The following is a 21,183-nucleotide window of genomic DNA, read 5'->3' as shown; positions in this document are numbered from 1 at the left end:
TTCTTGATGATCTCACATAGTTAAAGATTAACTTCCTCAGGAGTAAATAGAAAAGTATGTAAAGTGTTATCCTTGGAGTACATAAATCTACAACAACCAAAGTAGTATTCTAGCTTTCTTTCTTTGTTTCAACTTTCTCACCCACTAAAGCTTTGCATAGTGCTCTCTCCACACAGTGTATCATGGTGGTACTTTGGCCTTTATTCTTGCACCTGTTTTTCCAACTTATTTATTTGGAGATGTTTTTCTGCACAACAGTAACAATACCCCTCGGCACTTCAATAGCATTACTATCAGGTATAAAAATATTTAAAATTATGAGAGTAGTGAATATTTTAAAAATACCATACAAAACCTGTATGTCTCAGGAACTTCTGATATATTTAAAGAATAGCCTAGTTTACATAATACTGACAAGGAAGTAGATCATTGTCAGGTATAAGAGACATTTAAATGTGTCAAGTTTTTTTTTTTTTTCAAGAGTGTTAACAGTTCACAACTCACTTAGCCTACCAGCTTTGAAATTATGTCATTCTAGATAAACTAATTTGGAGGACTTCACATATTTTCATTATGTCTATGAAGTGAGGCTCTTATTTTTTACATTTCATGTATTGATCCTGCCTAGTTCAATTCATATAAAATGCAACTTGCGATGTAGTTCAGTTTGACAAAACTCCGGAAGGAGAGTCAGATTATAAAGACCTGGCTGAAGTAGGCTAAAGAATTTGAACTGTTTTTCTGAAAAAAATACTAATTTTCTTCAAGTAGGAGAAAGACAAATTTATGTTTTAAAAAGCTCGCCCTGGCAGCAGACTAGAGGATGGGTTCTATTGGTAAAAATGGACAGAGCCCAGAAAACAACCTCAGAAGCAATGTTAACAGTTCCGGTAACAGTTGATGAAGCTATAAACTAAGGTAGTGGCTGTGGGGATGAAAGGAGATTTAACAGCAGGATTTTTAAGCTGATTGGCTGTAGATCAAATTGGAAGGAGGAGGAACTGCAAGTGACTTCAAAGTTGATGGCTTGGGCAATTTGCTGAGTGGTTATAACTCAAATAAAAAGAGAATGACAGGCTTGAGTAGAAGATAATTAGTTTAGTTTTGCAAATCTCGGAGAGAAGTGTCAGAGAAGGCAAGGGAGAAAGGAATTTCAAAGACATGCTTGAGATCAAAAGCTGTAGAGCTCACAGTTTAGATACAAGCTCAAACTTGTTCATTGAACTTGGCAGTTAGTAGGAAGTTTTGGTGTTAGCACAGTATGGGGAATGTGGAGGGAGCAGAGGCACGCTGATAAAGATCTAGAGCAGAATTGGGTGGGGAAGGACAAGAGGTGCAGGGAAATAAGACAGCAAATACAAATCATTCTTTTAGGGAGTTTGGCTATAAAGCGAAGAGAGAGGGTGGGAGCTGGGTGGCGGGGGAGGTGGGCAGGGGCAGTATGTAACTTGCAAATTTCAGTTTCTGACTCGAGACCCACAGTCCAACTGTAGGATATACTAATGAATTACTTTCCGAAACATTCTCAAGTAACCTGTCCCAAATGGAAACCAGGGAGTCCTCGACTCCTTTGTCTAAACTGCTTCATAAATACTGTAAATTATAACTCAGAAATGTCTCTAGAATTTGGTATCTTTTCTCCATTGCCATCACCACTGTTTTATTTATTTATTTACTTTTTATACTGATTAATCCAGTTTTTTAATTTAAATTGAATTAATTAATATATAGTATATTATTAGTTTCAGAGGTAGAATTTAGTGATTCATCAGTTGCATACAACACCCAGGGCTCATTCCATCACCCAGTTACCACCCCCCCTTCCAGCAACCTTCAGTTTGTTTCTAGTGTTAAGAGTCTCTTATGGTTTGTTTCTCTTTCTGATTTTGTCTTATTTTATTTTTCCCCTCCCTTCCCCTGTGATTGTTGTTTTTTTTTAAGATTTTATTTATTTATTCATGAGAGACACACAGAGAGGCAGAGACACAGGCAGAGGGAGAAGCAGGTTCCATGCAGGAAGCCTGACGTGGGACTTGATCCCAGGTCTCCAGGATCACACCCTGGGCTGAAGGCGGTGCTAAACCACTGAGCCACCCCGGCTGCCCTATTTTGTTTCTTAAATTCCACATGAGTGAAATCATATGAAAATTGTCTTTCTGACTGACTTATTTCACTTAGCATATACCCTCTAGTTCTATCCATGTCATTGCAAATGGTAAGATTTCATTTTTGATGGCTGAGTAATATTCCATTGCATATATACACCACATCTTTATCCATTCATCTGTTGATGAATTCATCTGGACTCTTTCCATAGTTTGGCTATTGTGGACATTGCTGCCATAAACATTGGGGTGAAGTTGCCCCATTAGATCACTATGTTTATATCCTTTGGGTGAATACTTAGTAGTGCAGTTACTGAATCATAGGGTAGCTCTATTTTTAACTTTTTGAGGAACCTCCATACTGTTTTCCAGAGTGGCTGTACCAGCTTGCATTCCCACCAGCGGCGTAAGAGGGTTCCCCTTTCTCTGCATCTTCAACATCTGTCATTTCCTGACTTGTTAATTTTAAGCCATTCGGACTGCCCACCAGCACTGTTTTAAATTCAGCCCTCATCACTTCCGACATCTTCTATTTTAATACTCCTTGACTTGGTTTTCTTGCTTCCAGAGTCCCCCAGGCTACATAATGTTGCCAGTGTCACTTCCCCTGCCAGGCCACAACTTCCCTGCTTTTGTTGCCTGCCAAACCTTTCATTCTTCATCCTTTAAGGCCCAGCTCAAACATTTTCTCTAGGGAAGCCTCCTGGACTCCTCCATTCATACCTAGTCATTCTTTCCAGAGTGACCCCCTCCATCAATCCCGGTTTATGCTTCTCAAATAGCTCTTACTACAAGATTATTATTATTATTATTTTTTGATTTTTATTTATTTATGATCAGCACACAGTGAGAGAGAGAGAGACAGAGACACAGGCAGAGGGAGAAGCAGGCTCCATGCACCGGGAGCCCGACGTGGGATTCGATCCCGGGTCTCCAGGATCGCACCCTGGGACAAAGGCAGGCGCTAAACCGCTGCGCCACCCAGGGATCCCTACAAGATTATTTTGATTACAAATAGGTCTGCCCAGCTTCCATCTGAGTTTCTTTAAAATGAATTGTCCTTTTTTTCTTGAATCCTCAACACCTGGAAAGCTTGTATACAGCAGGAATTCAATAAATGTTAAAATTAATAAATGTTTGCTAGGATAAATTGTGCTGCCATGACAACAGTGTGGAGGGATTGGTAGAATTCTTTTCTGTCTTAAAACCTTCACTCTATCTGAAAGCCAATGAGAAAGAGAAGGAAAATGAAGAAAATCTGAAACATATTTTATTTTACTTTTAAAGTGATTTTACTTATTTGAGACAGAGAGAGAGGGCATGCATGCTTGAGGAGAGGGGTAGAAGGAGAAGGAGAGGGAAAGGGAGAGAGAGAAAATCCCGGGCAGACCCCATGCCGCTAAGTGGGAGCCCTATGCAGAGCTCTATCTCACAACCCTGAGATCCTGATCTGAGCCAAAAGGAAGAGTCAGATGCTTAGCTGACTGAACCACACAGGTGCCCCTGAAATATATTTTATAAAATATATTTAATATGTACTATTATAAATTAATTAATATACATTATTATAAACAAAATTATTATAATATATTATAAAATATATTAAATATATATTATAAATAAAAATATATTTTATAAAATACTTCTTCAATATTCTCCTTCTTCGTTTTTTTCTCTATTGATTTTTTTATTTCATGTGTTTATTTTTAATTCTTTATTTTCTTGCCACTCTTTGTTAGATCTAAATACAGCTAAGATTACAAATGTTGTGCCCCCTTTCACTCCTCTCCTCAATTTTCCTCTTTTGCTTTCTTAATTCTAGCCTATGAAAATTATAGTTCCCATTGGATAAAGATACTTTGAATATCTCATCTACAATTCTCAGATTACTGACTTTTTCTTTTTTTAAAGGTAAAAGCCACCTTGGAACGATCCTCTGGGGAATATGCACTGGAAATTGGTTCTTTGAAACAAAGCCAGTTTTAGTTATACAAGCCTTGGAAACCAGCCAAAGGCTAGGGAATGGTAGAACTCATGCTGGAAATTAGGTGGTGGGCTTTGCAGTCTTGCCTGGGGCGAGGGACTTAATTTGGAGAGTCTCAGTTTCCTCATTTGAACAAAGAGGAAGTTGAATGGTTAATTTTTTTTCAGATCTTATCCAACCCAGCGTTCTGTAATTCTAGATTCTAGGTAAGGCTGCAAGGAGAGAAACATTTATATGTGGCATATATGCTCGTAACCACTTCCTCAGATCTAACACAACATGTAATGATTGAATATTTATTATATAGCCAGCATTGTTAACCCATTGGAGTTTAAAAACATACTATTAAATTAAAAGTAAAAGTGTCTTGAATTTGAAAAGCAATCACATTTATCCTTGCTGTGGAATTACAATTCTGTGGCATAGGCATGTCATGAAGTGAAGAAGCATATTACCTAGTTCCCTAAAATCAGGTACGTAGTCATCCTGATAGCAGCAAGATCAAAACCTAACTATTCAGTTCTATAAACCATTTCGTTCTTAAAAATGTTGCCCTTTTATGAATATATGCATGTAGGTGTGGCAGAAATGGGATGGAAGAAGACCTAGATAAAAATTTAGGTAGTTAACAATAAAAGATGTATATGTAATCAATGGGTACATACAGACTCAAAGGAAAAAGCAAAAATGGAACTGATGTAGTTGGAATGGCCTTGTGTGAAAAGGAGAATCAAATTTAACCTTAAAGAATGCTTAAGATTTGAATGAATGGAAAAGGAGATGAAAGAACATTTATGTGATCATTAAAACAATGTTGTGGTGGAGGGTGGGCTGAAGGAACCATATTTTAGACTGTAGTGGAACAATCCTGCTGTCCTCTAGTGGACTCAAGGCAGGGTGGGGTTAGAGAGGGCTTTGGAAATCACTGGAAGAATGTGAATTTATCATCTATTTATCTGAAGTTTATTTATTTTTCTTAGTAACTTCTATACCTAGTGTGGGGCTCAAACTCAAGACCCCCAGATCAAGAGCTGCATGTTCTTCTGACTGAACTAGCCAGGTGCCCCCGGAAGAATGTGAATTTAATCTTGCCAGCAATAGGGATGCAGATTACTGAGCGAGCAAATGGATTATGAAAAAGACAGAGGTAGGCTATGACACTACTGTAAGAATTCATGTAGGAATTCACAATATTCATGTAGGGATATTATGAACAGGCCAGGTTATGAAAGATATTGTGGAGTATGATTTAATAGTAATTGAAATAGCTGGACATAGGCAAAAAGAAAAGAGTTTAAGGGCATCCTAATTTTTGTTAGTCACACTTCAAAACAGAGATTTTTATGCAGCCCTTTCCTTCTTGTGAAATAAAATTCTCCTGGGGAATACTATAATTTTGTAAAACTGTAGGCCAGCTAAGGGTGTTGATGCAGATTCTATCCAAATAACCAGTCTTGGGCAAAATTTTTTGTTTGCTTTTAGAATCATAGATTCAGAGTGGAGACTCCCTTTGGAGAGAAGCTTACTTATTTTATCACTTATTTATTTTTTTTTTAAAAAGATTTTATTTATTTATTCATGAGAGACACACAGAGAGACAGAGAGAGAGAAGCAGAGACACAGGCAGAGGGAGAAGCAGGCTGGCTCCATGCAGGGAGCCCGACATGGGACCCGATCCTGGGTCTCCAGAGCCTTGCCGCCTTGCCCTGGGCTCAAACCACTGAGCCACCCGGGCTGCCCCTATCACTTTTTTTTTTTTTTAAACAGATTTCATTTATTTATTTGAGAGAGAGAGAGAGAGAGAGAGAGTGCACAAGCAGGAGGAGGGGCAGAGGGAGAAGCCGACTCCCTGCTGAGCTGGGAGCCAGAGGGGGGGGGGTATGGATCCCAGAACCCTGAGATCATGACCTGAGCTGAAGGCAGACACTTAACCCACTGAGCCACCCAGGCACCCTTATTTTATCATTTTAAAGCAGCGATTCTCAAAGGGCTAATGAGGTCAAAGCTATTTTCATCACAATTTCAAGATATGATTTGTCTTTTTCTTCTCATTTTCTCAGGGGTGTACAATACAGTTTAGCAGAGGCTACATTCTGTGTGATACTGCATAGATTGAATGCAGAAGCAGATAGAAATGCAGCTGTCTTCTATTAAGCCAGACATTAAAGAGATCCATAAAAATGAAAAACAATGTCACTCTTCAGAGTAGATTTTTACAAATATACAGTTATCTATATTAAAAATATTTATGCTGGGATCCCTGGGTGGCGCAGCGGTTTGGCGCCTGCCTTTGGCCCAGGGCGCGATCCTGGAGGCCTGGGATCGAATCCCACGTCGGGCTCCCTGCATGGAGCCTGCTTCTCCCTCTGCCTGTGTCTCTGCCTCTCTGTCTCTCTCTGTGTAACTATCATGAATAAATAAATAAAATCTTTAAAAAAAAAAAAAAAAAAAAAAAAAAAAAAAAAAAAAATATTTATGCTAACCCATGATGTGCTTATTGCTATTTTAAAATAAATTAAAAAGTCACTATTTTAAAAAAATTTCTGTTTTAATTTCTAATACAGTAAATGACAGTAATACAGTAAATAACCTAGAAGAATAAAACTTTTTCAGGCTCCTCAGTAATTTTTAGGAATGGAAAGAGGTCACAAGACCAAACAGGTTGAGAACATTTGCTCAAAAGTGATACACTCCATTGTTGGTTAAAAAAGAGAAAAATCTTCCACTTTGACTTTGCTGTATGTTCCCTACATTGTTGTTGTTACTGCCTGACCATCAATTAGTGGTGTCACAGGACTCACATTGCTCTCAAACACTTTTCTAGCTTAGTTACTTTTAAACCATGACTCATTTCCAAACAAAGAGGAATGATATTTCTTACCTGTGCTCGATAGTTTCCTATAAGAGGAAGGGATCTGGAAGGTTTAAGGTCTCTTTCTTTTCCTGAGGCTGTGTAGATGGGAAAAGGTGGCAGCTGAAGCAGCCAGGAATGCAGAAAGCATCGAAAACAGAGCCAGTTGTCGTCTTATCTAATAGCCATCTGGGGGAGGAGACCAAGTGTCTGGGGGAGGAGACCAAGCGATTGGGAGAAAGGAGGAAGAAGGTGGAGGGAGGAGACTGCTATGGCACGCCTTGGACCGGCTGTCAAATGTGGGCTCTTTCCTAGGGCAAAAGAACTTGAAGTATTGTTAGAGAATATGGGTATTTCTTTTCATGTAAAATCACTATTTTAATGAAATATTTCTTCTGTAAAAGTTGGAGTTTTGGGCCTTACAAAGCTTGTGCCTCTTTCAGAAGTACTGTACTTCCAAGACTCCTCCCCCCTTTTTAAAAGATTCTTTTTTTTTTTTTTAGACTTATTTATTTTAGAAGGAGTGAGCATGGAGGGGATAGAGGGAGAGAATCTCAAGCAGATGCCCCACTGTGTGAGGAATCTGACCTGACTGGGATGGGGTGAGTGCAAGGTGGTGGTGGAGGGAGACTACCTCTGGGCCAATGAAATCATGACTTGAGCTGAAACCAAGAGTCAGACACTCAAGAGACTGAGCTACCTAGCTGCCCCCTAAGCCCTTTTAGAAAAGCACTGCGTGGCCAATTAGAAGCATCTTTTCTGTTTTGAGGGACGTCTGGGTGGCTCAGCGGTTGAGCGCCTGCCTTTGGCTCAGGGCATGATCCCAGAGTCCCCAGATCGAGTTCCACATTGGGTTTCCTGCATGGAGACTGCTTCTCCCTCTGCCTGTGTCTCTGCCTCTCTCTATCTCACATGAATAAATAAATAAAATCTTAAAACAACAACAACAACTCTGTTTTGAGCCTTTCTATTCACACTTTGGTACAAAACTCCTTATCTTGCGGTGCTGAGTAATCAGCCCTATTAGAAAAGTCCCTATAATGTAATAATAGCACCTAAAATGTAACTTAAAGCAAAGTAAAATATTACAGCTTGAAAATAATTAGCAGATACAAAATTCCTTGGACAATTTTTTCTTGAACATGCACTAAATTGTATTACCTTGCTAGCAAGGGAATTAGCAAAGCAACTTTTTGTTTTTGCTTTTTTTGTGGGTATAGAGACTGTATAGAAACAGAGGGGTTGGGCAGCCCCGGTGGCTTGGTGGTTTGGCGCCGTCTTCGGCCCAGGGTGTGATCGTGGGGACCAGGGATCAAGTCCCATGTTGGGCTCCCTGTGTGGAGCCTGCTTCTCCCTCTGCCTGTGTGTCTCTGCATTGCTTTCTCTCTCTCTCTGTATCTGTCATGAATAAATAAATAAAAATCTTAAAAAAAAAAAAAAAAGGAAACAGAGGGGTTCTAGAATTAGGAAGTGAAATGTGTCCATAAGTAGCTAGTTGGGTTTGTTTTGTTTTTTAACAAAATAGAGTTTTTATTTTATAAGGTCATAAAAACATCATGTCCCAGCAGTGATTACAAAGGAAGTCTGTGGTGGGATAGTCAGAGTGCTTGGTGCAGAGACCACTAGAAGAAGAAAAAATCACATATTTAAGAAGTATATAATAAGAATCTACATATGATTGAAATAGAAATAACAAATTTTTCCTCCTCCAATTATAGAGTATGAAAGCATGAAGTGGAGTCAAACAGTGATCAAAAGCATAGCACCAAACGTGTTAATTGCCAGTCATTTTCTCCAACTGTGAAGATGTGGAATGCACAATTTACCCATTTCTTAGTTCTGGGATACACATTTTTTTGATACAGAGTACCCCAGATGTCTTCATGTCCTGCCTACTTCACAGGATTGTTTGTAAAGATTAAATGAGATGATGATAGCCCTCTGAATATTTTAAAGCACTAGACAACTATAACTCTCCGTGTATTCTCACTTATTCTTACTCATTTAGTTTATACAATGGAGATGACATTCTAAAAATAAAACTTATATAGTGTTCTCTTAATCTGGTGTAAACATTTATGTATTGGGTGGAATCATCTTTCTTGGAAATATTTTAGGAACTAGATAATAATCTCTTTAGAAATCATACAATGTGAAGTCTGAAAGAGGAATTAGATCAATATTTCCCAGGCTTTTGGATTTAATGGACTATTGAGAATAATGACAATAAGGATAATAACGCAGAACGAATGAGCACTGAGTGGGCAGCTTTATATTTTTTCAAGTAGGACATTAAAAGTCTTAAAAATCTTTATATTTTTATTTCATGAAAGACCACTTTCACACCAAAAAGACTAGGAAGTACATAGAATAAGAGTAAAGGACCATTTTTTCAGGTAGATGCTGCGGCTTTATGAAAAACTCTACTTTCCCCCCTCATTTTATCACACAAGGGGAAGATGTCAACACAGATTGTGATCAGTCCCCAAAGAGTGGTTGGGATCCTACAAAGACTGCCCATAATAACTGCACCCTGATCATCTAGTCTAGTTTTATGAAGTAACTTATATTTCACAATATTAGCAAATCCAGTGAAACAAACCAAGTACCTATTTCCTGGGAGCTTACTTAAAACGAATGGCCTTTTTCACAAATAGCCAACACACACACACACACACACACACACGCAAACATTGAGATGTTTCAAAGGGTGTGTGTGGGGGGAAGCCTGTGCAGTCAAACGTAGTTTTGCTAAGGTGTGAGGACTGTGTACCTGGAATTTATGGAGGGTGTTATTGACCTTTGTTTTATGAGGTGATATATTTTTTTTTCTTTCCCATCAACTAACTGGGCATAACCTTAAGAATGTCTATCTTTGAAATTGCAGGTCAAAGTCACCACAGGAAAGCATGAACTTCAAAGTATGTGGGCCATGTCTGTTAGAAAGTATTTTTTGAATGCTGCCGATTAAGTCGACTAGACCTACCGGACATCAGGAAAGGAGGTCTTCCCATCTTCCCCAAATACACACTTGGAGGCGAGGAGAGATTTTTGACTCAGGGATCGCAACTGGTGTGGGAGGGGGGTACGCCCCTCGGCCAAGCGCGGGAGAGCTCCTCGCAGCGCTCCCGGAAGCTGTGCGGCTCGTCACGTGACCCACGCGCTGCCTGCTGGGAGCCCGCGGAGTCTGCGCACTGGCGCCGCTCGGTCGCGAACCAGGCCTCTTCATTCCCGCGCTTTCGCTGAAGTGGAAGGTCCCGTCGCCATGTAGTAGTAGCCTGGGCTTGGGGTGGGGCGGGAGGGATGCATGTTCTCGAGGGTGTGAAGCCAGGCAGTGAGAGGACGGACGCTTGCTTCCTCTCAGGGGCGTTAGCGGGTCTGGAACACAAGGAGGGAGGAAAGGCCGCTGGGAGGGAAGCGGGGGGAAGAAAAAAAGGTAGGTGACATGGCCCCAGGGGCCCACTAGGCGTTGAGGAGAAAGAGAAGATGAGGAGAAAAAAAAAAAAGTTGCGTAAGGTGCAGGGTCATTGCTTGGTAAAGTCTAGGTCACCGGAGCATTGGCGTGCGGAGCCGAGGTCGGCGTCTGCGAGTGGGGTGTGTCACGGGAGGAGTCCCACCCAGCCTCGTGACCCGGCGGACTCGGCAGGGCGGGTGGGGGAGGGCGGCTAAGTGGATGACAGAAAAAAAAACAAAAAACAAAACAAAACAAAAAAACAAACAGATTAATTTTTGCAGAAACAGAATTACCTAACTGTGGAAGTTTTCATTTGCTGTCCACACGCGTTCTGCTACCCTGAGGGGGAGAGAAGAGGTGTAGAAGGAAAAAGGGAAGAGAAAAAGGGGAAGGGAGAGGAAGAGAAGGGCTCTGGTGGTGGCTTCTCTTTTGGAACTTCCCAAGGCAGAGCGAGCCCTCCGGGGCACGTGTGGTGTTTTCCTGCTGCTGTGCTGGTGGACCCTGTGGAGCACAGGACGGAATTCATGATCATCATCAGTGTTTTAGTATTGTTCGTTGTTGCTGTCTTTCTGTCTCATTTATACGAATATGATGTGTGACCAACCAAACAGATTCATTACAATTTTTCAGGTCACCATAGTTTCTACAAGAAAAGAAAAAAAGAAAAAAAAAAAAGAAGAAGAAGAAGAAGAAAGAAAAGTAAATTGATATTCAAGTATAGACCGGGCTCATCTCTCTCTTTTTTCTTTTTCTTTTTCTTTTTCTTTTTCTTTTTCTTTTTCTTTTTCTTTTTCTTTTTCTTTTTTCTTTTTCTTTTTCTTTTTCTCTTTTCCGGGCTCATCTCTTCAGACGTAGAGGCTATCCCCGTGTGGGTTTCTACATTTTTACTGTGACCGTAATCTTTCAGATTCCTAGGGAAATGATCTTCAGGATTTATGGAAAAGTAATTTAAGAGTAAAATTTGATGCTCTGTGAAGGTCAGATAGGGCGGTGGAAACTCCGACGCGAAATCTCGGTTCTAGACTGGCTCAGTTGCACTTGTTTGAACTTGGCCAATGATCTCTGCCTCTGTGTTCACGTCTGTGAAAAATGACATTGAACCAGTTAGGTAGACTATGAGATATATTTCACCATTAAGATTTTTTTTTTGAAGGTAGAAGAATCTTAAATTCTGAAACGAGGCAAAAGTGCCAAGGAGACTAGTTTGGCTGAACCTAGGCAGAGGGAGTAGGTGAAAATCATGGGTTGGTAGGTTGACCCCAGGTGACGTCGGACTTTAGATGCCCTGCCATGGAAATTGAACTTGTTCTGGAGCAATGAATAGTGGGAAGGGAATTTTGAGTTAAGGGGATATGGTAATCAGTTTGAAATATTGGCAGTAGTTGATAGGATGGAGTAGGGTAGAGGGAAATTAAGTAGTTCAGATAAATGACAGATAACGAGAGCCTAAATGAACAATTAGAACTTAAATAAAATTGGTGGGACTAGGAAGAAAGGGGAAGACTAAAATAAGCTGTAGCATGGAGTTTGTACTTACATTTGGCATTCCCTTAAACTTTGCAGCTCTTGCCTCCAGAATATGATGGCAAGTCACATCGTAAAACCTGATACTAGAAATTGCAAGAGACCAAGAGAGCTGGAGGTAATCCATATGCTCCTGGAGCCTTAACCTTTGGTTTTATTTTTTATACTTCTCAAAATTTTTTTCTATTTAACCAAGTTCTGTTGATGAATGGAATTTAATGTTTTCATATTCCCGGAATTGGGCTTGTCCCAGCAGGAACTATGTTGACTCCAGCTGCTTTTTCACTAAATTAATGGAGGTCTTCAAGAAACTATTGGGAGATTTCTTTCTTGTAATTAGTGGTGTAGAAACAAATGGTTTCATGCATATATGATACCTAAGATTTTAAGTAATTGTTTTGCTCTAGTAAATAGGAGACCTAGGTACTATAGTTGCTGATATTTTCAATTAAGAGCACTGTGTTCTGCCCTTCTTCACTACTGCTCCCACCAATAGATCTGTTTGCATTTAGGATATTATTTGCTTCCTTAAAGATCTTGCAGAGTTTTCCAGACATTTGTCTGTTGTCTAAATGAAAGTTTTACATTATTGCTATGGAAACATCTACCCTTTCAGGATACAGGAAACTTTTCCATCAAGGGATTCATACCATAATCAAAGTCTAACGTAAAACCAAAGTAAAATTTAGCATGTTGAATAAGGTTCTTGTTAGGCCTAAAAGTTTTCTCGATAATAAAATGTCAAATGACTAAGTGGGACATGAGTGCATATAATTTCTAGTATGTTTGCTCTTTTCCTGAAAGATATTTTATTTGCCTTTTTTGGGGACAGCATGCATATGTTCTAAGAATCCTGTTGACTGGGATCCCTGGGTGGTGCAGCGGTTTGGCGCCTGCCTTTGGCCCAGGGCACGATCCTGGAGACCCGGGATCGAATCCCACATCGGGCTCCCAGTGCATGAAGCCTGCTTCTCCCTCTGCCTATGTCTCTGCCTCTCTCTATCATAAGTAAATAAAAATTAAAAAAAAAAAAATTAAAAAAAAAAAAAAGAATCCTGTTGACTATCTATTTTCTTTACTTTTTTTTATTAGCCTCAAATGCCAGATAGTCCACAACTGTCTTCTCTTGGAAAATCAGATTCCTCTTTCTCTGAAAGCTCTGGACTGTTTTATAAAGATGAATCCCTGGAGAAAGATTTGAATGGTGATATATAAATGCATATATTTCTAAACAATGATTTTCTAATACAGAAAGTTTGTTATAGTTCATAACTTACTCAGTGACTTTTTTTTGAACAGATATGAGCAAGGAAATTAATCTAATGTTGTCTACATATGCAAAGATCTTAAGGCAAGTACTTATAGTATATCCTCTTGAGTCTTTCTCTTAGAAATGATTTTTTTCTCGAAACCATAATGGGAAGTTTAGTTCAGTGGCTGCAAATCTGTCCAGTAATTGTAATTTCAGAGTTTTTAAATAATTAATTAGTTGGTTATTTTCAAAGACTAACATGAACTTTTCCACTAAAATCCTGTGTTTTGTTACTACCAAAGCTAAGTACTAGGCTGGTTGTATTTTGATCTCTGATTAGATGATATAACATTTAACATTTTATGAAAAAAATTTCTTTGAGAAAGATGCCATTTGTTGAAGTTAATGATAAGAGTGCTATTAAAGATAAATATATTTATGAAATATTAAAATATTATGTCATATATTTGAAGACTGAATTTAAATATTTTATTTGCCTGAGATTATCATGTTTGTAAGATGTTTGCTGTTGTTTTGTTTTTTAAGGTTTTTTTCTTTTTTTAACTACTGGACAATCATTGTATTTGGAAGATGGTTTGTGTGGCTGTTAAAATAATGTATATAGTTTAATATGGGAATTGTATTGTAAGATATATAGTCTGCAGTGTCAGGAGACTTTGAATAGTCCAAAATATTTACATGACTAATTTAACTTTCACTGAAGAGTGTTTGTAAGTTAATGAAGCTTTTTGATATGCAAAGCTATTTAAATGAAGTTGCTAACAAATGACATCACTGTGATAGTGTCACTAGACATTATAACTATTTAGTTTAACGTAAAACTTTTTTTTCCTCATTAGTGAGAGAGCAGCAGTAGATGCATCTTATATTGACGAGATAGATGGACTCTTCAAAGAAGCCAATACTATTGAAAACTTTCTAATACAAAAAAGAGAGCTCCTGAGACAGAGGTTTACAGTGATTGCAAACACATTGCACAGATAAAATTGTGTACTTAACATAAGCTGAGAATTTAAGCCCATTATTGTACTAAAAGAATGACATTAATGCTCTGAAAGCTCTCTAGTTACTAAAGAAAATGTGTACCTTAAATGTAGAAGGGGAAATTCCTTGCATTTCTTTTCTAGATTTAAAAGAGGCTTTAAACTGGACATTAATATGAAGTATGTAGCTTTCTTTTTTTTGAGGGTTGAATATTTGGCATATTTCATAGAAATATAAATTATTTAAGTTCTCTGTAGATTTTTTTTTTAAACCTCCTAGCCTTTCTTAAAATTCTAAAAGAGAACTCAGTGAGTTAATTTGATAATGTTTAACAATAATGCACTTCTTCTTTTAGAATACTCTGTCTAAATAGCAGATAGATAGCTATGGAGATAGTTTTTTATTGGAGATAGTTTTAAATGGTTTTCATGGTCAGTATTATTAAAAAAAAACTAAAACCTCAAGGTAATTTGTCCAGTTTCACAATATGTAATAAAATATGACTCAACTATTGCGTTTAATGTTATCATTTGATTATTTTAACTATTAATTATTATATATGACTAATAAAAATTCTTGGCATAAAATTATTTTTTTGTGATAAAAGTGATAAAATAAAAACCAGAAATTACTAACCAGAACCTTATATGAGTTGGCTTTTTTACATATCAACCATACAATGGTGCAGTTAATAAATTATGTTTAGAAACCTTAGCAACTGTGTGGTATAAGATTGCCTAAACAACAAAGTAACCTTGGTGAGTCATTTAAAACCTATGATAATTCATAAATTGAATTTCAATTAGAGGATCTAAAACTCATCTAGCTAAAAAAAGGTTGGAAGGTCGTGTATGATTTTATCGAAGACTTTTAATATGTTTTATAATTATATATGTTAGCTATTATATGTGATAACTATATTAAACAGAATTTTAAAAATCACAGCACACATTTGTCAATCATATAAGTAATTCAATCTGTTTTATGTATATTTTGCCATATAAGCAATCACAAATTTGGACATATTTACAAATGGCACCACAGGGAATTTGATATTCCTCTGGTGTACAGGATATTTGCCTTGCTGCCTTCTAAATGTTAAAACTCATTTGACAACTAAAATAGCAATCACATTACTATTTGAAGGCATATATACCACATTTATATAAGTACTCATGCAAGAAAGGATTGAAAACAGTAAAATAAAATATTAACTAAAAATATTGGCTAAGTGAAAAAAAATTAATTAGGTTTGTAGAGGGATATGCTAATGGCACAGGATAGGTTGAAGGTCAATGAGAGAACTATTAGTAATGGAATTTTAGGGGCAGCCTGGGTGGCTCAGTGGTTTAGCACCACCTTTGGTCCAGGGTGTGATACTGGAGATCCTGGATCGAGTCCCACGTTGGGCTCCCTGCATGGAGCCTGCTTCTCCCTCTGCCTGTGTCTCTGCCTGTCTCTTGCTCTGTGTGTGTCTCATGAATAAATAAAATCTTTAAAAAAAAAAAAGTAATAGAATTTTATTTTTTAAAAAAATATTTTATTTATTTCTTTGAGAGAGAGAGGTAACAAGAGAGAATGAGTGGAGAGGAGTGGGAGAAGCAGACTCTCCATGAGCAGGGAGCCTGATAGGGTGCTCCATCCCAGGACCCTGGGATCATGTCCTGAGCCGAAGGCAGGCACTTAACTGACTGAGCCCCCCAGGCACCCCAGTAATGGAATTTGAAAATACTAAATGTAACCAGAAGATTATATTTGAGTTGTTATGACACGTCACATAGATTTTGAGTTATTCTGTTAACTTACAGAATTTTATAATGTTCTAAATACAAAGACATCTACTGGCACATCATAATTTAATGTTCCTGAGTTACTCTTTTATAAGCATTTATTATTAATGAGAAAGATAAGGCTAACGTTGTTTCAGAGGGCATTTCATAATATGTTATATCTTAATGGTGTCACCATTGTTCAACATGTTCTTTTTTATGCTGGTTCAGAAAATTGGTTTGATCATTTCCTTTGGTGTGACTAAGACTAGGGGAAGTGATTTTTAATTTATTTTTTATTTTTTATTTTTTATTTATGATAGTCACAGAGAGAGAAAGAGAGAGAGGCAGAGACATAGGCAGAGGGAGAAGCAGGCTCCATGCACCGGGAGCCTGATGTGGGATTCGATCCCAGGTCTCCAGGATCGCGCCCTGGGCCAAAGGCAGGCGCCAAACCGCTGCACCACCCAGGGATCCCCTGATTTTTAGTTACTGTGTGTTTACTGGTCAGAAAAGCTACCTCCTATGATAAAAGTTCCTGAAAACCTAATTAAGACTGATTTTTATCACGTTTTGGTGTTTTTTGTACCATCCATATAAACAAAAATAATTATCTTTGGATGATTAACAACTGCAGATATGTTATTACCCTTTAGTTTGCACTTCTAATATCACTCATTTCAATAAAATGTCACAGTTTATAAATTATTTCTCACTAGTTACCAATAAAAATAGATATTGAATATCTTTGTACATCATACTCTGCTAGGCATTGAGGGGAATACAGAATAAGATACTCTGTTCTCCCTTTTGACAGTTGTAACCACTCCTTTCTTGAAATATACTTACATGTCTTTGCTAGGAAGCCAGGATAGGTAAATGTTAAGAGTATCTCTGTGCAGTGCTAGTTAACTCCTTAGTGGGTGTTGGCAAAGGGGTCAGAAAAGTAGTGAAACGAGTTTTGGAAAGGAAAGAAGTGGATATTTCAGGCAGGGGAAGGTTTGCTAAAATGGCACCAAAGAACAAAATCATGTGGTATGTTGGATAGACTTTCTCTGGAGCTGAGAATTCACAAGGGAATAGTGCATCATCTAAACTGCTAGAGAGCAGGGACTGAATCTTGTTTTCTTATATTCCTAATTTGTAGCACAGTATTTGATATATTGGTGTTCAAGAGTGTTTGTTTAATAAAAACATACAGGGTTATATGTTTTGTTGTTTTTTTTTTATAAATTTTTTTTTAATTTTTTTATTTATTTATGATAGTCACAGAGAGAGAGAGAGAGAGAGGCAGAGACATAGGCAGAGGGAGAAGCAGGCTCCATGCACCGGGAGCCCGACGTGGGATTCGATCCCAGGTCTCCAGGATCGCGCCCTGGGCCAAAGGCAGGCGCCAAACCGCTGCACCACCCAGGGATCCCTGGTTATATGTTTTTTAAGAGCATACCTTCACAGAGCCTTATTCGTACTAGCTTGTCAGAAAATGTTTTGTAAATTAAATAAATGGAAAAGAAAAGGAGGGATGAAATATTAGAAAGCAGAGGGACAAAAGATGGAAAGTAGGTGTGGCCAAAAAGGTAGAGTTCTTTGTTGCTAGACGACGTTGGACTATATTCTCTAAGGAAAGACATGTGGATCTTTGAGAGAAGTGGCATAATGAAACTGAGCCGATGGATCAAGGGGCTTAATTGTACTGTGAGAAGAGGTTTGAAAGAAGAAAGTTTAGGAAGGGAGACCTCTATTAGTGGTCTAATTTCAGAATTTGAAACAGCTATTTATGATAGGTTAGGTAGTTAGGATATTTCTCCTGAAAATGAGACTAAGAGATTGCAGGTGTCTGGAAGCCCTGCCCCTTGTCTGCCCTCCCTGACTCCCTCCCCCATTCCCTCCTATTCTGTCAGTGAGCCAAGGACAGCCCAGGAAGTGAGTGTGAGGTTTTGGAAATCACAGGATCTGCTGCTACTAAATTCAGTACCAGAATGTTTTCTCAGACCTTTCTCCATTTTGTCAGCAACCTTTCTACCATTGCAGTGGGGTTCCTTTCTGTGGTAGTACACTGGATCCCAGGTAGGGGATTTGCCCCTTGCTACCCCCCTTCCTCCTCTTCGTACGTAGCACCTTAGGCTTCCAATTCTGTGTCTCCTTCCTGAAAAGTTCTGGGGGCTTATGAAGCTTTTCACTCTGTGTGTAGCAGGTGCAGGCAGCAACACCATGGAGCTGGGAGTTAAGGAAGACTTGAGTCAGGATCTGTTTACTTGTCAGGGAAACAGTCTTTCCATTTGTATATTTTGTATAACATACAGGGCAGGATTCAGGGTTTAGGGATTCTCTTGAATCTGCAATATGAAGAATATTCACTATTTAGACCCTTCTCAATTGCAAATCACTGCTTCTCATTCTAATGTAAATGTTTGGTTATTCTATTTGCATTCTGGGGGACTGCTTTAAAACGTCTGGTGGTGGTTTTCTAGCTTTTTATTATAGGTACTATCATTACAAGATTTTATTTCTTGAAATTGGCTGATGTTGAACTACCAGAAATCATATTAATATGCATTATAAACTTCAAAATTGTTTAATAATTTAGTGCTTGTAGTATGCAACATAGTGTGTTAGGTACTAGAGTGGGGGTAAAAACAAGTGATCCTTTATTCAAGAAATACCAGTAGTAGAGGTTATAAATTGTATTCATCTTTATCGCAGAAGAGAGAGTAAGATGAGTGCCTTAACAGAGCTGAAATAGATGCTGTGTGAGTTCACACTAATGAGAATCAGTTCTTGCTATAGAAAAATGGGAATGCTGTGTTTGAGAAGCACCTGCTATGGGCACTGGATCTTGAAGGATGAGTAGGGTAAGTGAATTTCACCTGGAAGAGATGGGAAATATCCTAGGTGAAGAGAAGGTTGTAATTATGATGAGAAGAGAATGGGGAATGGTTTAGTTTGGCTGGAGTGGAAGGCATTAGTTAGGGGGCACCTGGACAGGTAAGTTGGTGTGAGATGGTACAGTGCCTTCAGTGCCTGCCAAGAAGTTTAGACTTTACTTGGTAGAAGCGAGGAGTTATATGTGAAGGCTTTTGGAGGATTATTTAATACAATCAGATCTGTTCTTAAGAAGATTAATTTTGTAGCAGTGCTTCCCGAAATTTTTCACATCATAGCACACATAGAAAATGATAATATTTTTACCTTACATTGGAGTAAATTGGATGGGATCCTTTAGAGCTGGAGACAATTGACCTGTGGCCTCTGGCCATCCCAAGGGATCAAGCGATCACGAGGCCCACCCAGTCAGAGGCTCTGCATGGTAGATAGCTTCCCTATCTAGTTTCTCCTTCCAAGTAAGAGGCTATGCCAACATCCTCTAAGAGGATGTGAGGGCCTAAATTAGGACAGTAGAAAGGAAGTGACTGGATAGGTAAGAGAGATTGAGGAGGACAGGTTCAGGCAGAAGAAAAATTGGGGGGGGGGGGGGGCGCTGCCCAGGTGGGGTGGACTAGCAAAAATCTTTACAAAGGATTTCCCCAGATAACCTTGTAAACTTCTCAGCCCTAATAGTTTATACTGGCCACCACATATCATCCCCTTAGCATTCTCTTCCTGGTCCTGCCTGGGGATAGTCAGAATTTAACCACTTAGTGAATGTGAGGGGCCAGTGGAGAAGACGAATTCAAGGCCCACAGAGATTTTGAAGCTAGATGATTTAGCGGTGGAGAAAATGGATTTGGAAAGGGGAAAATGAATAATTCTCTTTTGGCGTGTTGAGAGTCACCTGCAAGAAGTACTTGGTAAAATTAAGGGACTTGGTGAGACTACCAGGGAGGGTGTGCTGAGATTATAAAGAATAAAGGTCCAAGGTCAGACTCAAGAGGTGATAAGAAGAGGAGCCAATTAAGGGAAACTACTCTTATTATATGTAATTCTGACAACAAATACAAATGGGAAATATTATCCTCCTTTCACTCTATGATCCCCATATTACCATTGAAAAACTTAAGGCTCAGAGTGGTAACTTACCCAAGGTTGTCAGCTAGTAAGTGAAGCTAGCGTAAAGCAAACAAAGAGGGAGTAGGGAAGTTAGAAAAATGCAGTGTTTTCAGGAACCAAGAATAGAAAAGGGTTTAAAGAGGTATAGATCACAATATCAAGTGCCATGGAAAGTTTGAAGAGTGTACAAAAAACTGCCAATAACATGCTATGGCGGGATCTCTGGGTGGCGCAGCGGTTTGGCACCTGCCTTTGGCCCAGGGCGCGATCCTGGAGACCCGGGATCGAATCCCACGTCGGGCTCCGGGTGCATGGAGCCTGCTTCTCCCTCTGCCTGTGTCTCTGCCTCTCTCTCTCTCTCTGTGACTATCATAAATAAATAAAAATTTAAAAAAATGCTATGGCGTACAAAACATATGGACATATACATTTTTTCTAAAATGCAAGGTGTTTTAAATTCATGAATCTCTATTCAGACAAATGTCCAACCTGGGTATTCAGTTTCTATTTAAGTGTGAGGACTAAAATCACTGACCTCAGGACATTTATTTTAATGTTAAGAGGAGAGTGAGATGAATATGCATAATATAAATGAAAGTAATAAGATAAATACCTAAGGGTTTCCTCCTCCAAGTTTTCAAAGTATCCTCTTTATACCTCTAATATTGGGGTTCTCAAATTTTGGTATGCCTAAGAATACTTGCTTGCTGTATCTGATTCTGCTTAGGTCCAGTCTGGAGACCATTAATCTGCATTTTAGCAGTAATACCGTGTATTTCTGTTCCAAGTAGTCCTCAGATCATACCTTGAGAAATAGTGCTCAAACAAAACACTGATTACAGTACAAATGGTCTGTTTGTATGTCCATTTACTAGGGAACAAGTTCCTTTACATCAAATTCACATACCTTTTATCCCTTACCAGTTACCACTTTGTAGAATGAGTAAATAATTTGAAGGAAAATGATGTTAGGTCTTGTTGGGTTGATCATTGAAAGCTATATAAATAATGATAGGTAACATTTTTTCTAAAACCTATACATAACCTAACTCATTTATTTTTTATAGCCCTAGAAGTAATAAGAATTATTATTATCCCCATCTTAGAACAGAGGAAACAGAGCACAGAGAGGTTGTCTTGTTCAAGGCTATTTATTTGAAAAATGGGAGGCCAGGATTTGAACCTAAGCAATCTGGAGCCCAGCAGAAGAACCTGGGCCAGTACTTTTATCAAATATTACACTAGACTTCCT

The 21,183-nt window shown here is 38.6% G+C and overlaps 2 protein-coding genes across 9 annotated transcripts in view; both read left to right on the top strand.

Moving 5' to 3' along the window:
- Positions 1–10,056: 10,056 nt before the first annotated feature.
- Positions 10,057–14,816, top strand: TEX12 (testis expressed 12). 3 transcript variants are annotated; one of them, XM_049109455.1, is made up of 6 exons: positions 10,098–10,194; positions 11,025–11,093; positions 11,958–12,036; positions 13,011–13,122; positions 13,218–13,269; positions 14,031–14,816. In XM_049109455.1, the coding sequence occupies exons 3-6, from the start codon at positions 11,974–11,976 to the stop codon at positions 14,173–14,175; spliced, it is 372 nt and encodes a 123-aa protein (XP_048965412.1). In that variant the 5' UTR covers positions 10,098–10,194; positions 11,025–11,093; positions 11,958–11,973; the 3' UTR covers positions 14,176–14,816. The 3 variants fall into 3 exon arrangements, with proteins under 3 accessions (XP_025321314.1, XP_048965412.1, XP_048965413.1); XM_049109456.1 differs by having other exon boundaries at positions 10,190–10,207; XM_025465529.3 differs by lacking the exon at positions 11,025–11,093 and having other exon boundaries at positions 10,057–10,194.
- Positions 13,035–21,183, top strand: part of BCO2 (beta-carotene oxygenase 2) — a 54,356-nt gene continuing 46,207 nt past the window's right edge. For 4 of the 6 annotated variants that reach the window (XM_049109454.1, XM_049109453.1, XM_049109450.1 and 1 more), the window contains exon 1: positions 17,853–18,011. In XM_049109454.1, the coding sequence (XP_048965411.1) occupies positions 17,924–18,011 (88 nt within the window). In that variant the 5' untranslated portion in view covers positions 17,853–17,923. Of the gene's footprint in view, positions 13,123–13,217; positions 13,270–17,852; positions 18,012–18,662; positions 18,797–21,183 lie in introns of those variants that run through there. The other 2 variants (XM_049109451.1, XM_049109452.1) reach the window with 2 other exon arrangements.

The sequence above is a fragment of the Canis lupus genome, chromosome 5 (assembly GCF_003254725.2).
Source record: "Canis lupus dingo isolate Sandy chromosome 5, ASM325472v2, whole genome shotgun sequence".
NCBI classification, from domain to species: Eukaryota; Metazoa; Chordata; class Mammalia; order Carnivora; family Canidae; genus Canis; species Canis lupus.
Note: the sequence above shows the minus strand (reverse complement) of the source record. Positions and strands in the feature narration are given on the sequence as shown.

Coding starts and splice junctions, on each gene's coding strand:
- TEX12 (XM_025465529.3), top strand. CDS start 11,974: ATGATGGCAAGTCACATCGTAAAACCTGATACTAGAAATTGCAAGAGA. Junction 13,123..13,217: donor CCTGGAGAAAGATTTGAATG/GTGATATATAAA, acceptor TTTTTTGAACAG/ATATGAGCAAGGAAATTAAT. Junction 13,270..14,030: donor ACATATGCAAAGATCTTAAG/GCAAGTACTTAT, acceptor TTTCCTCATTAG/TGAGAGAGCAGCAGTAGATG.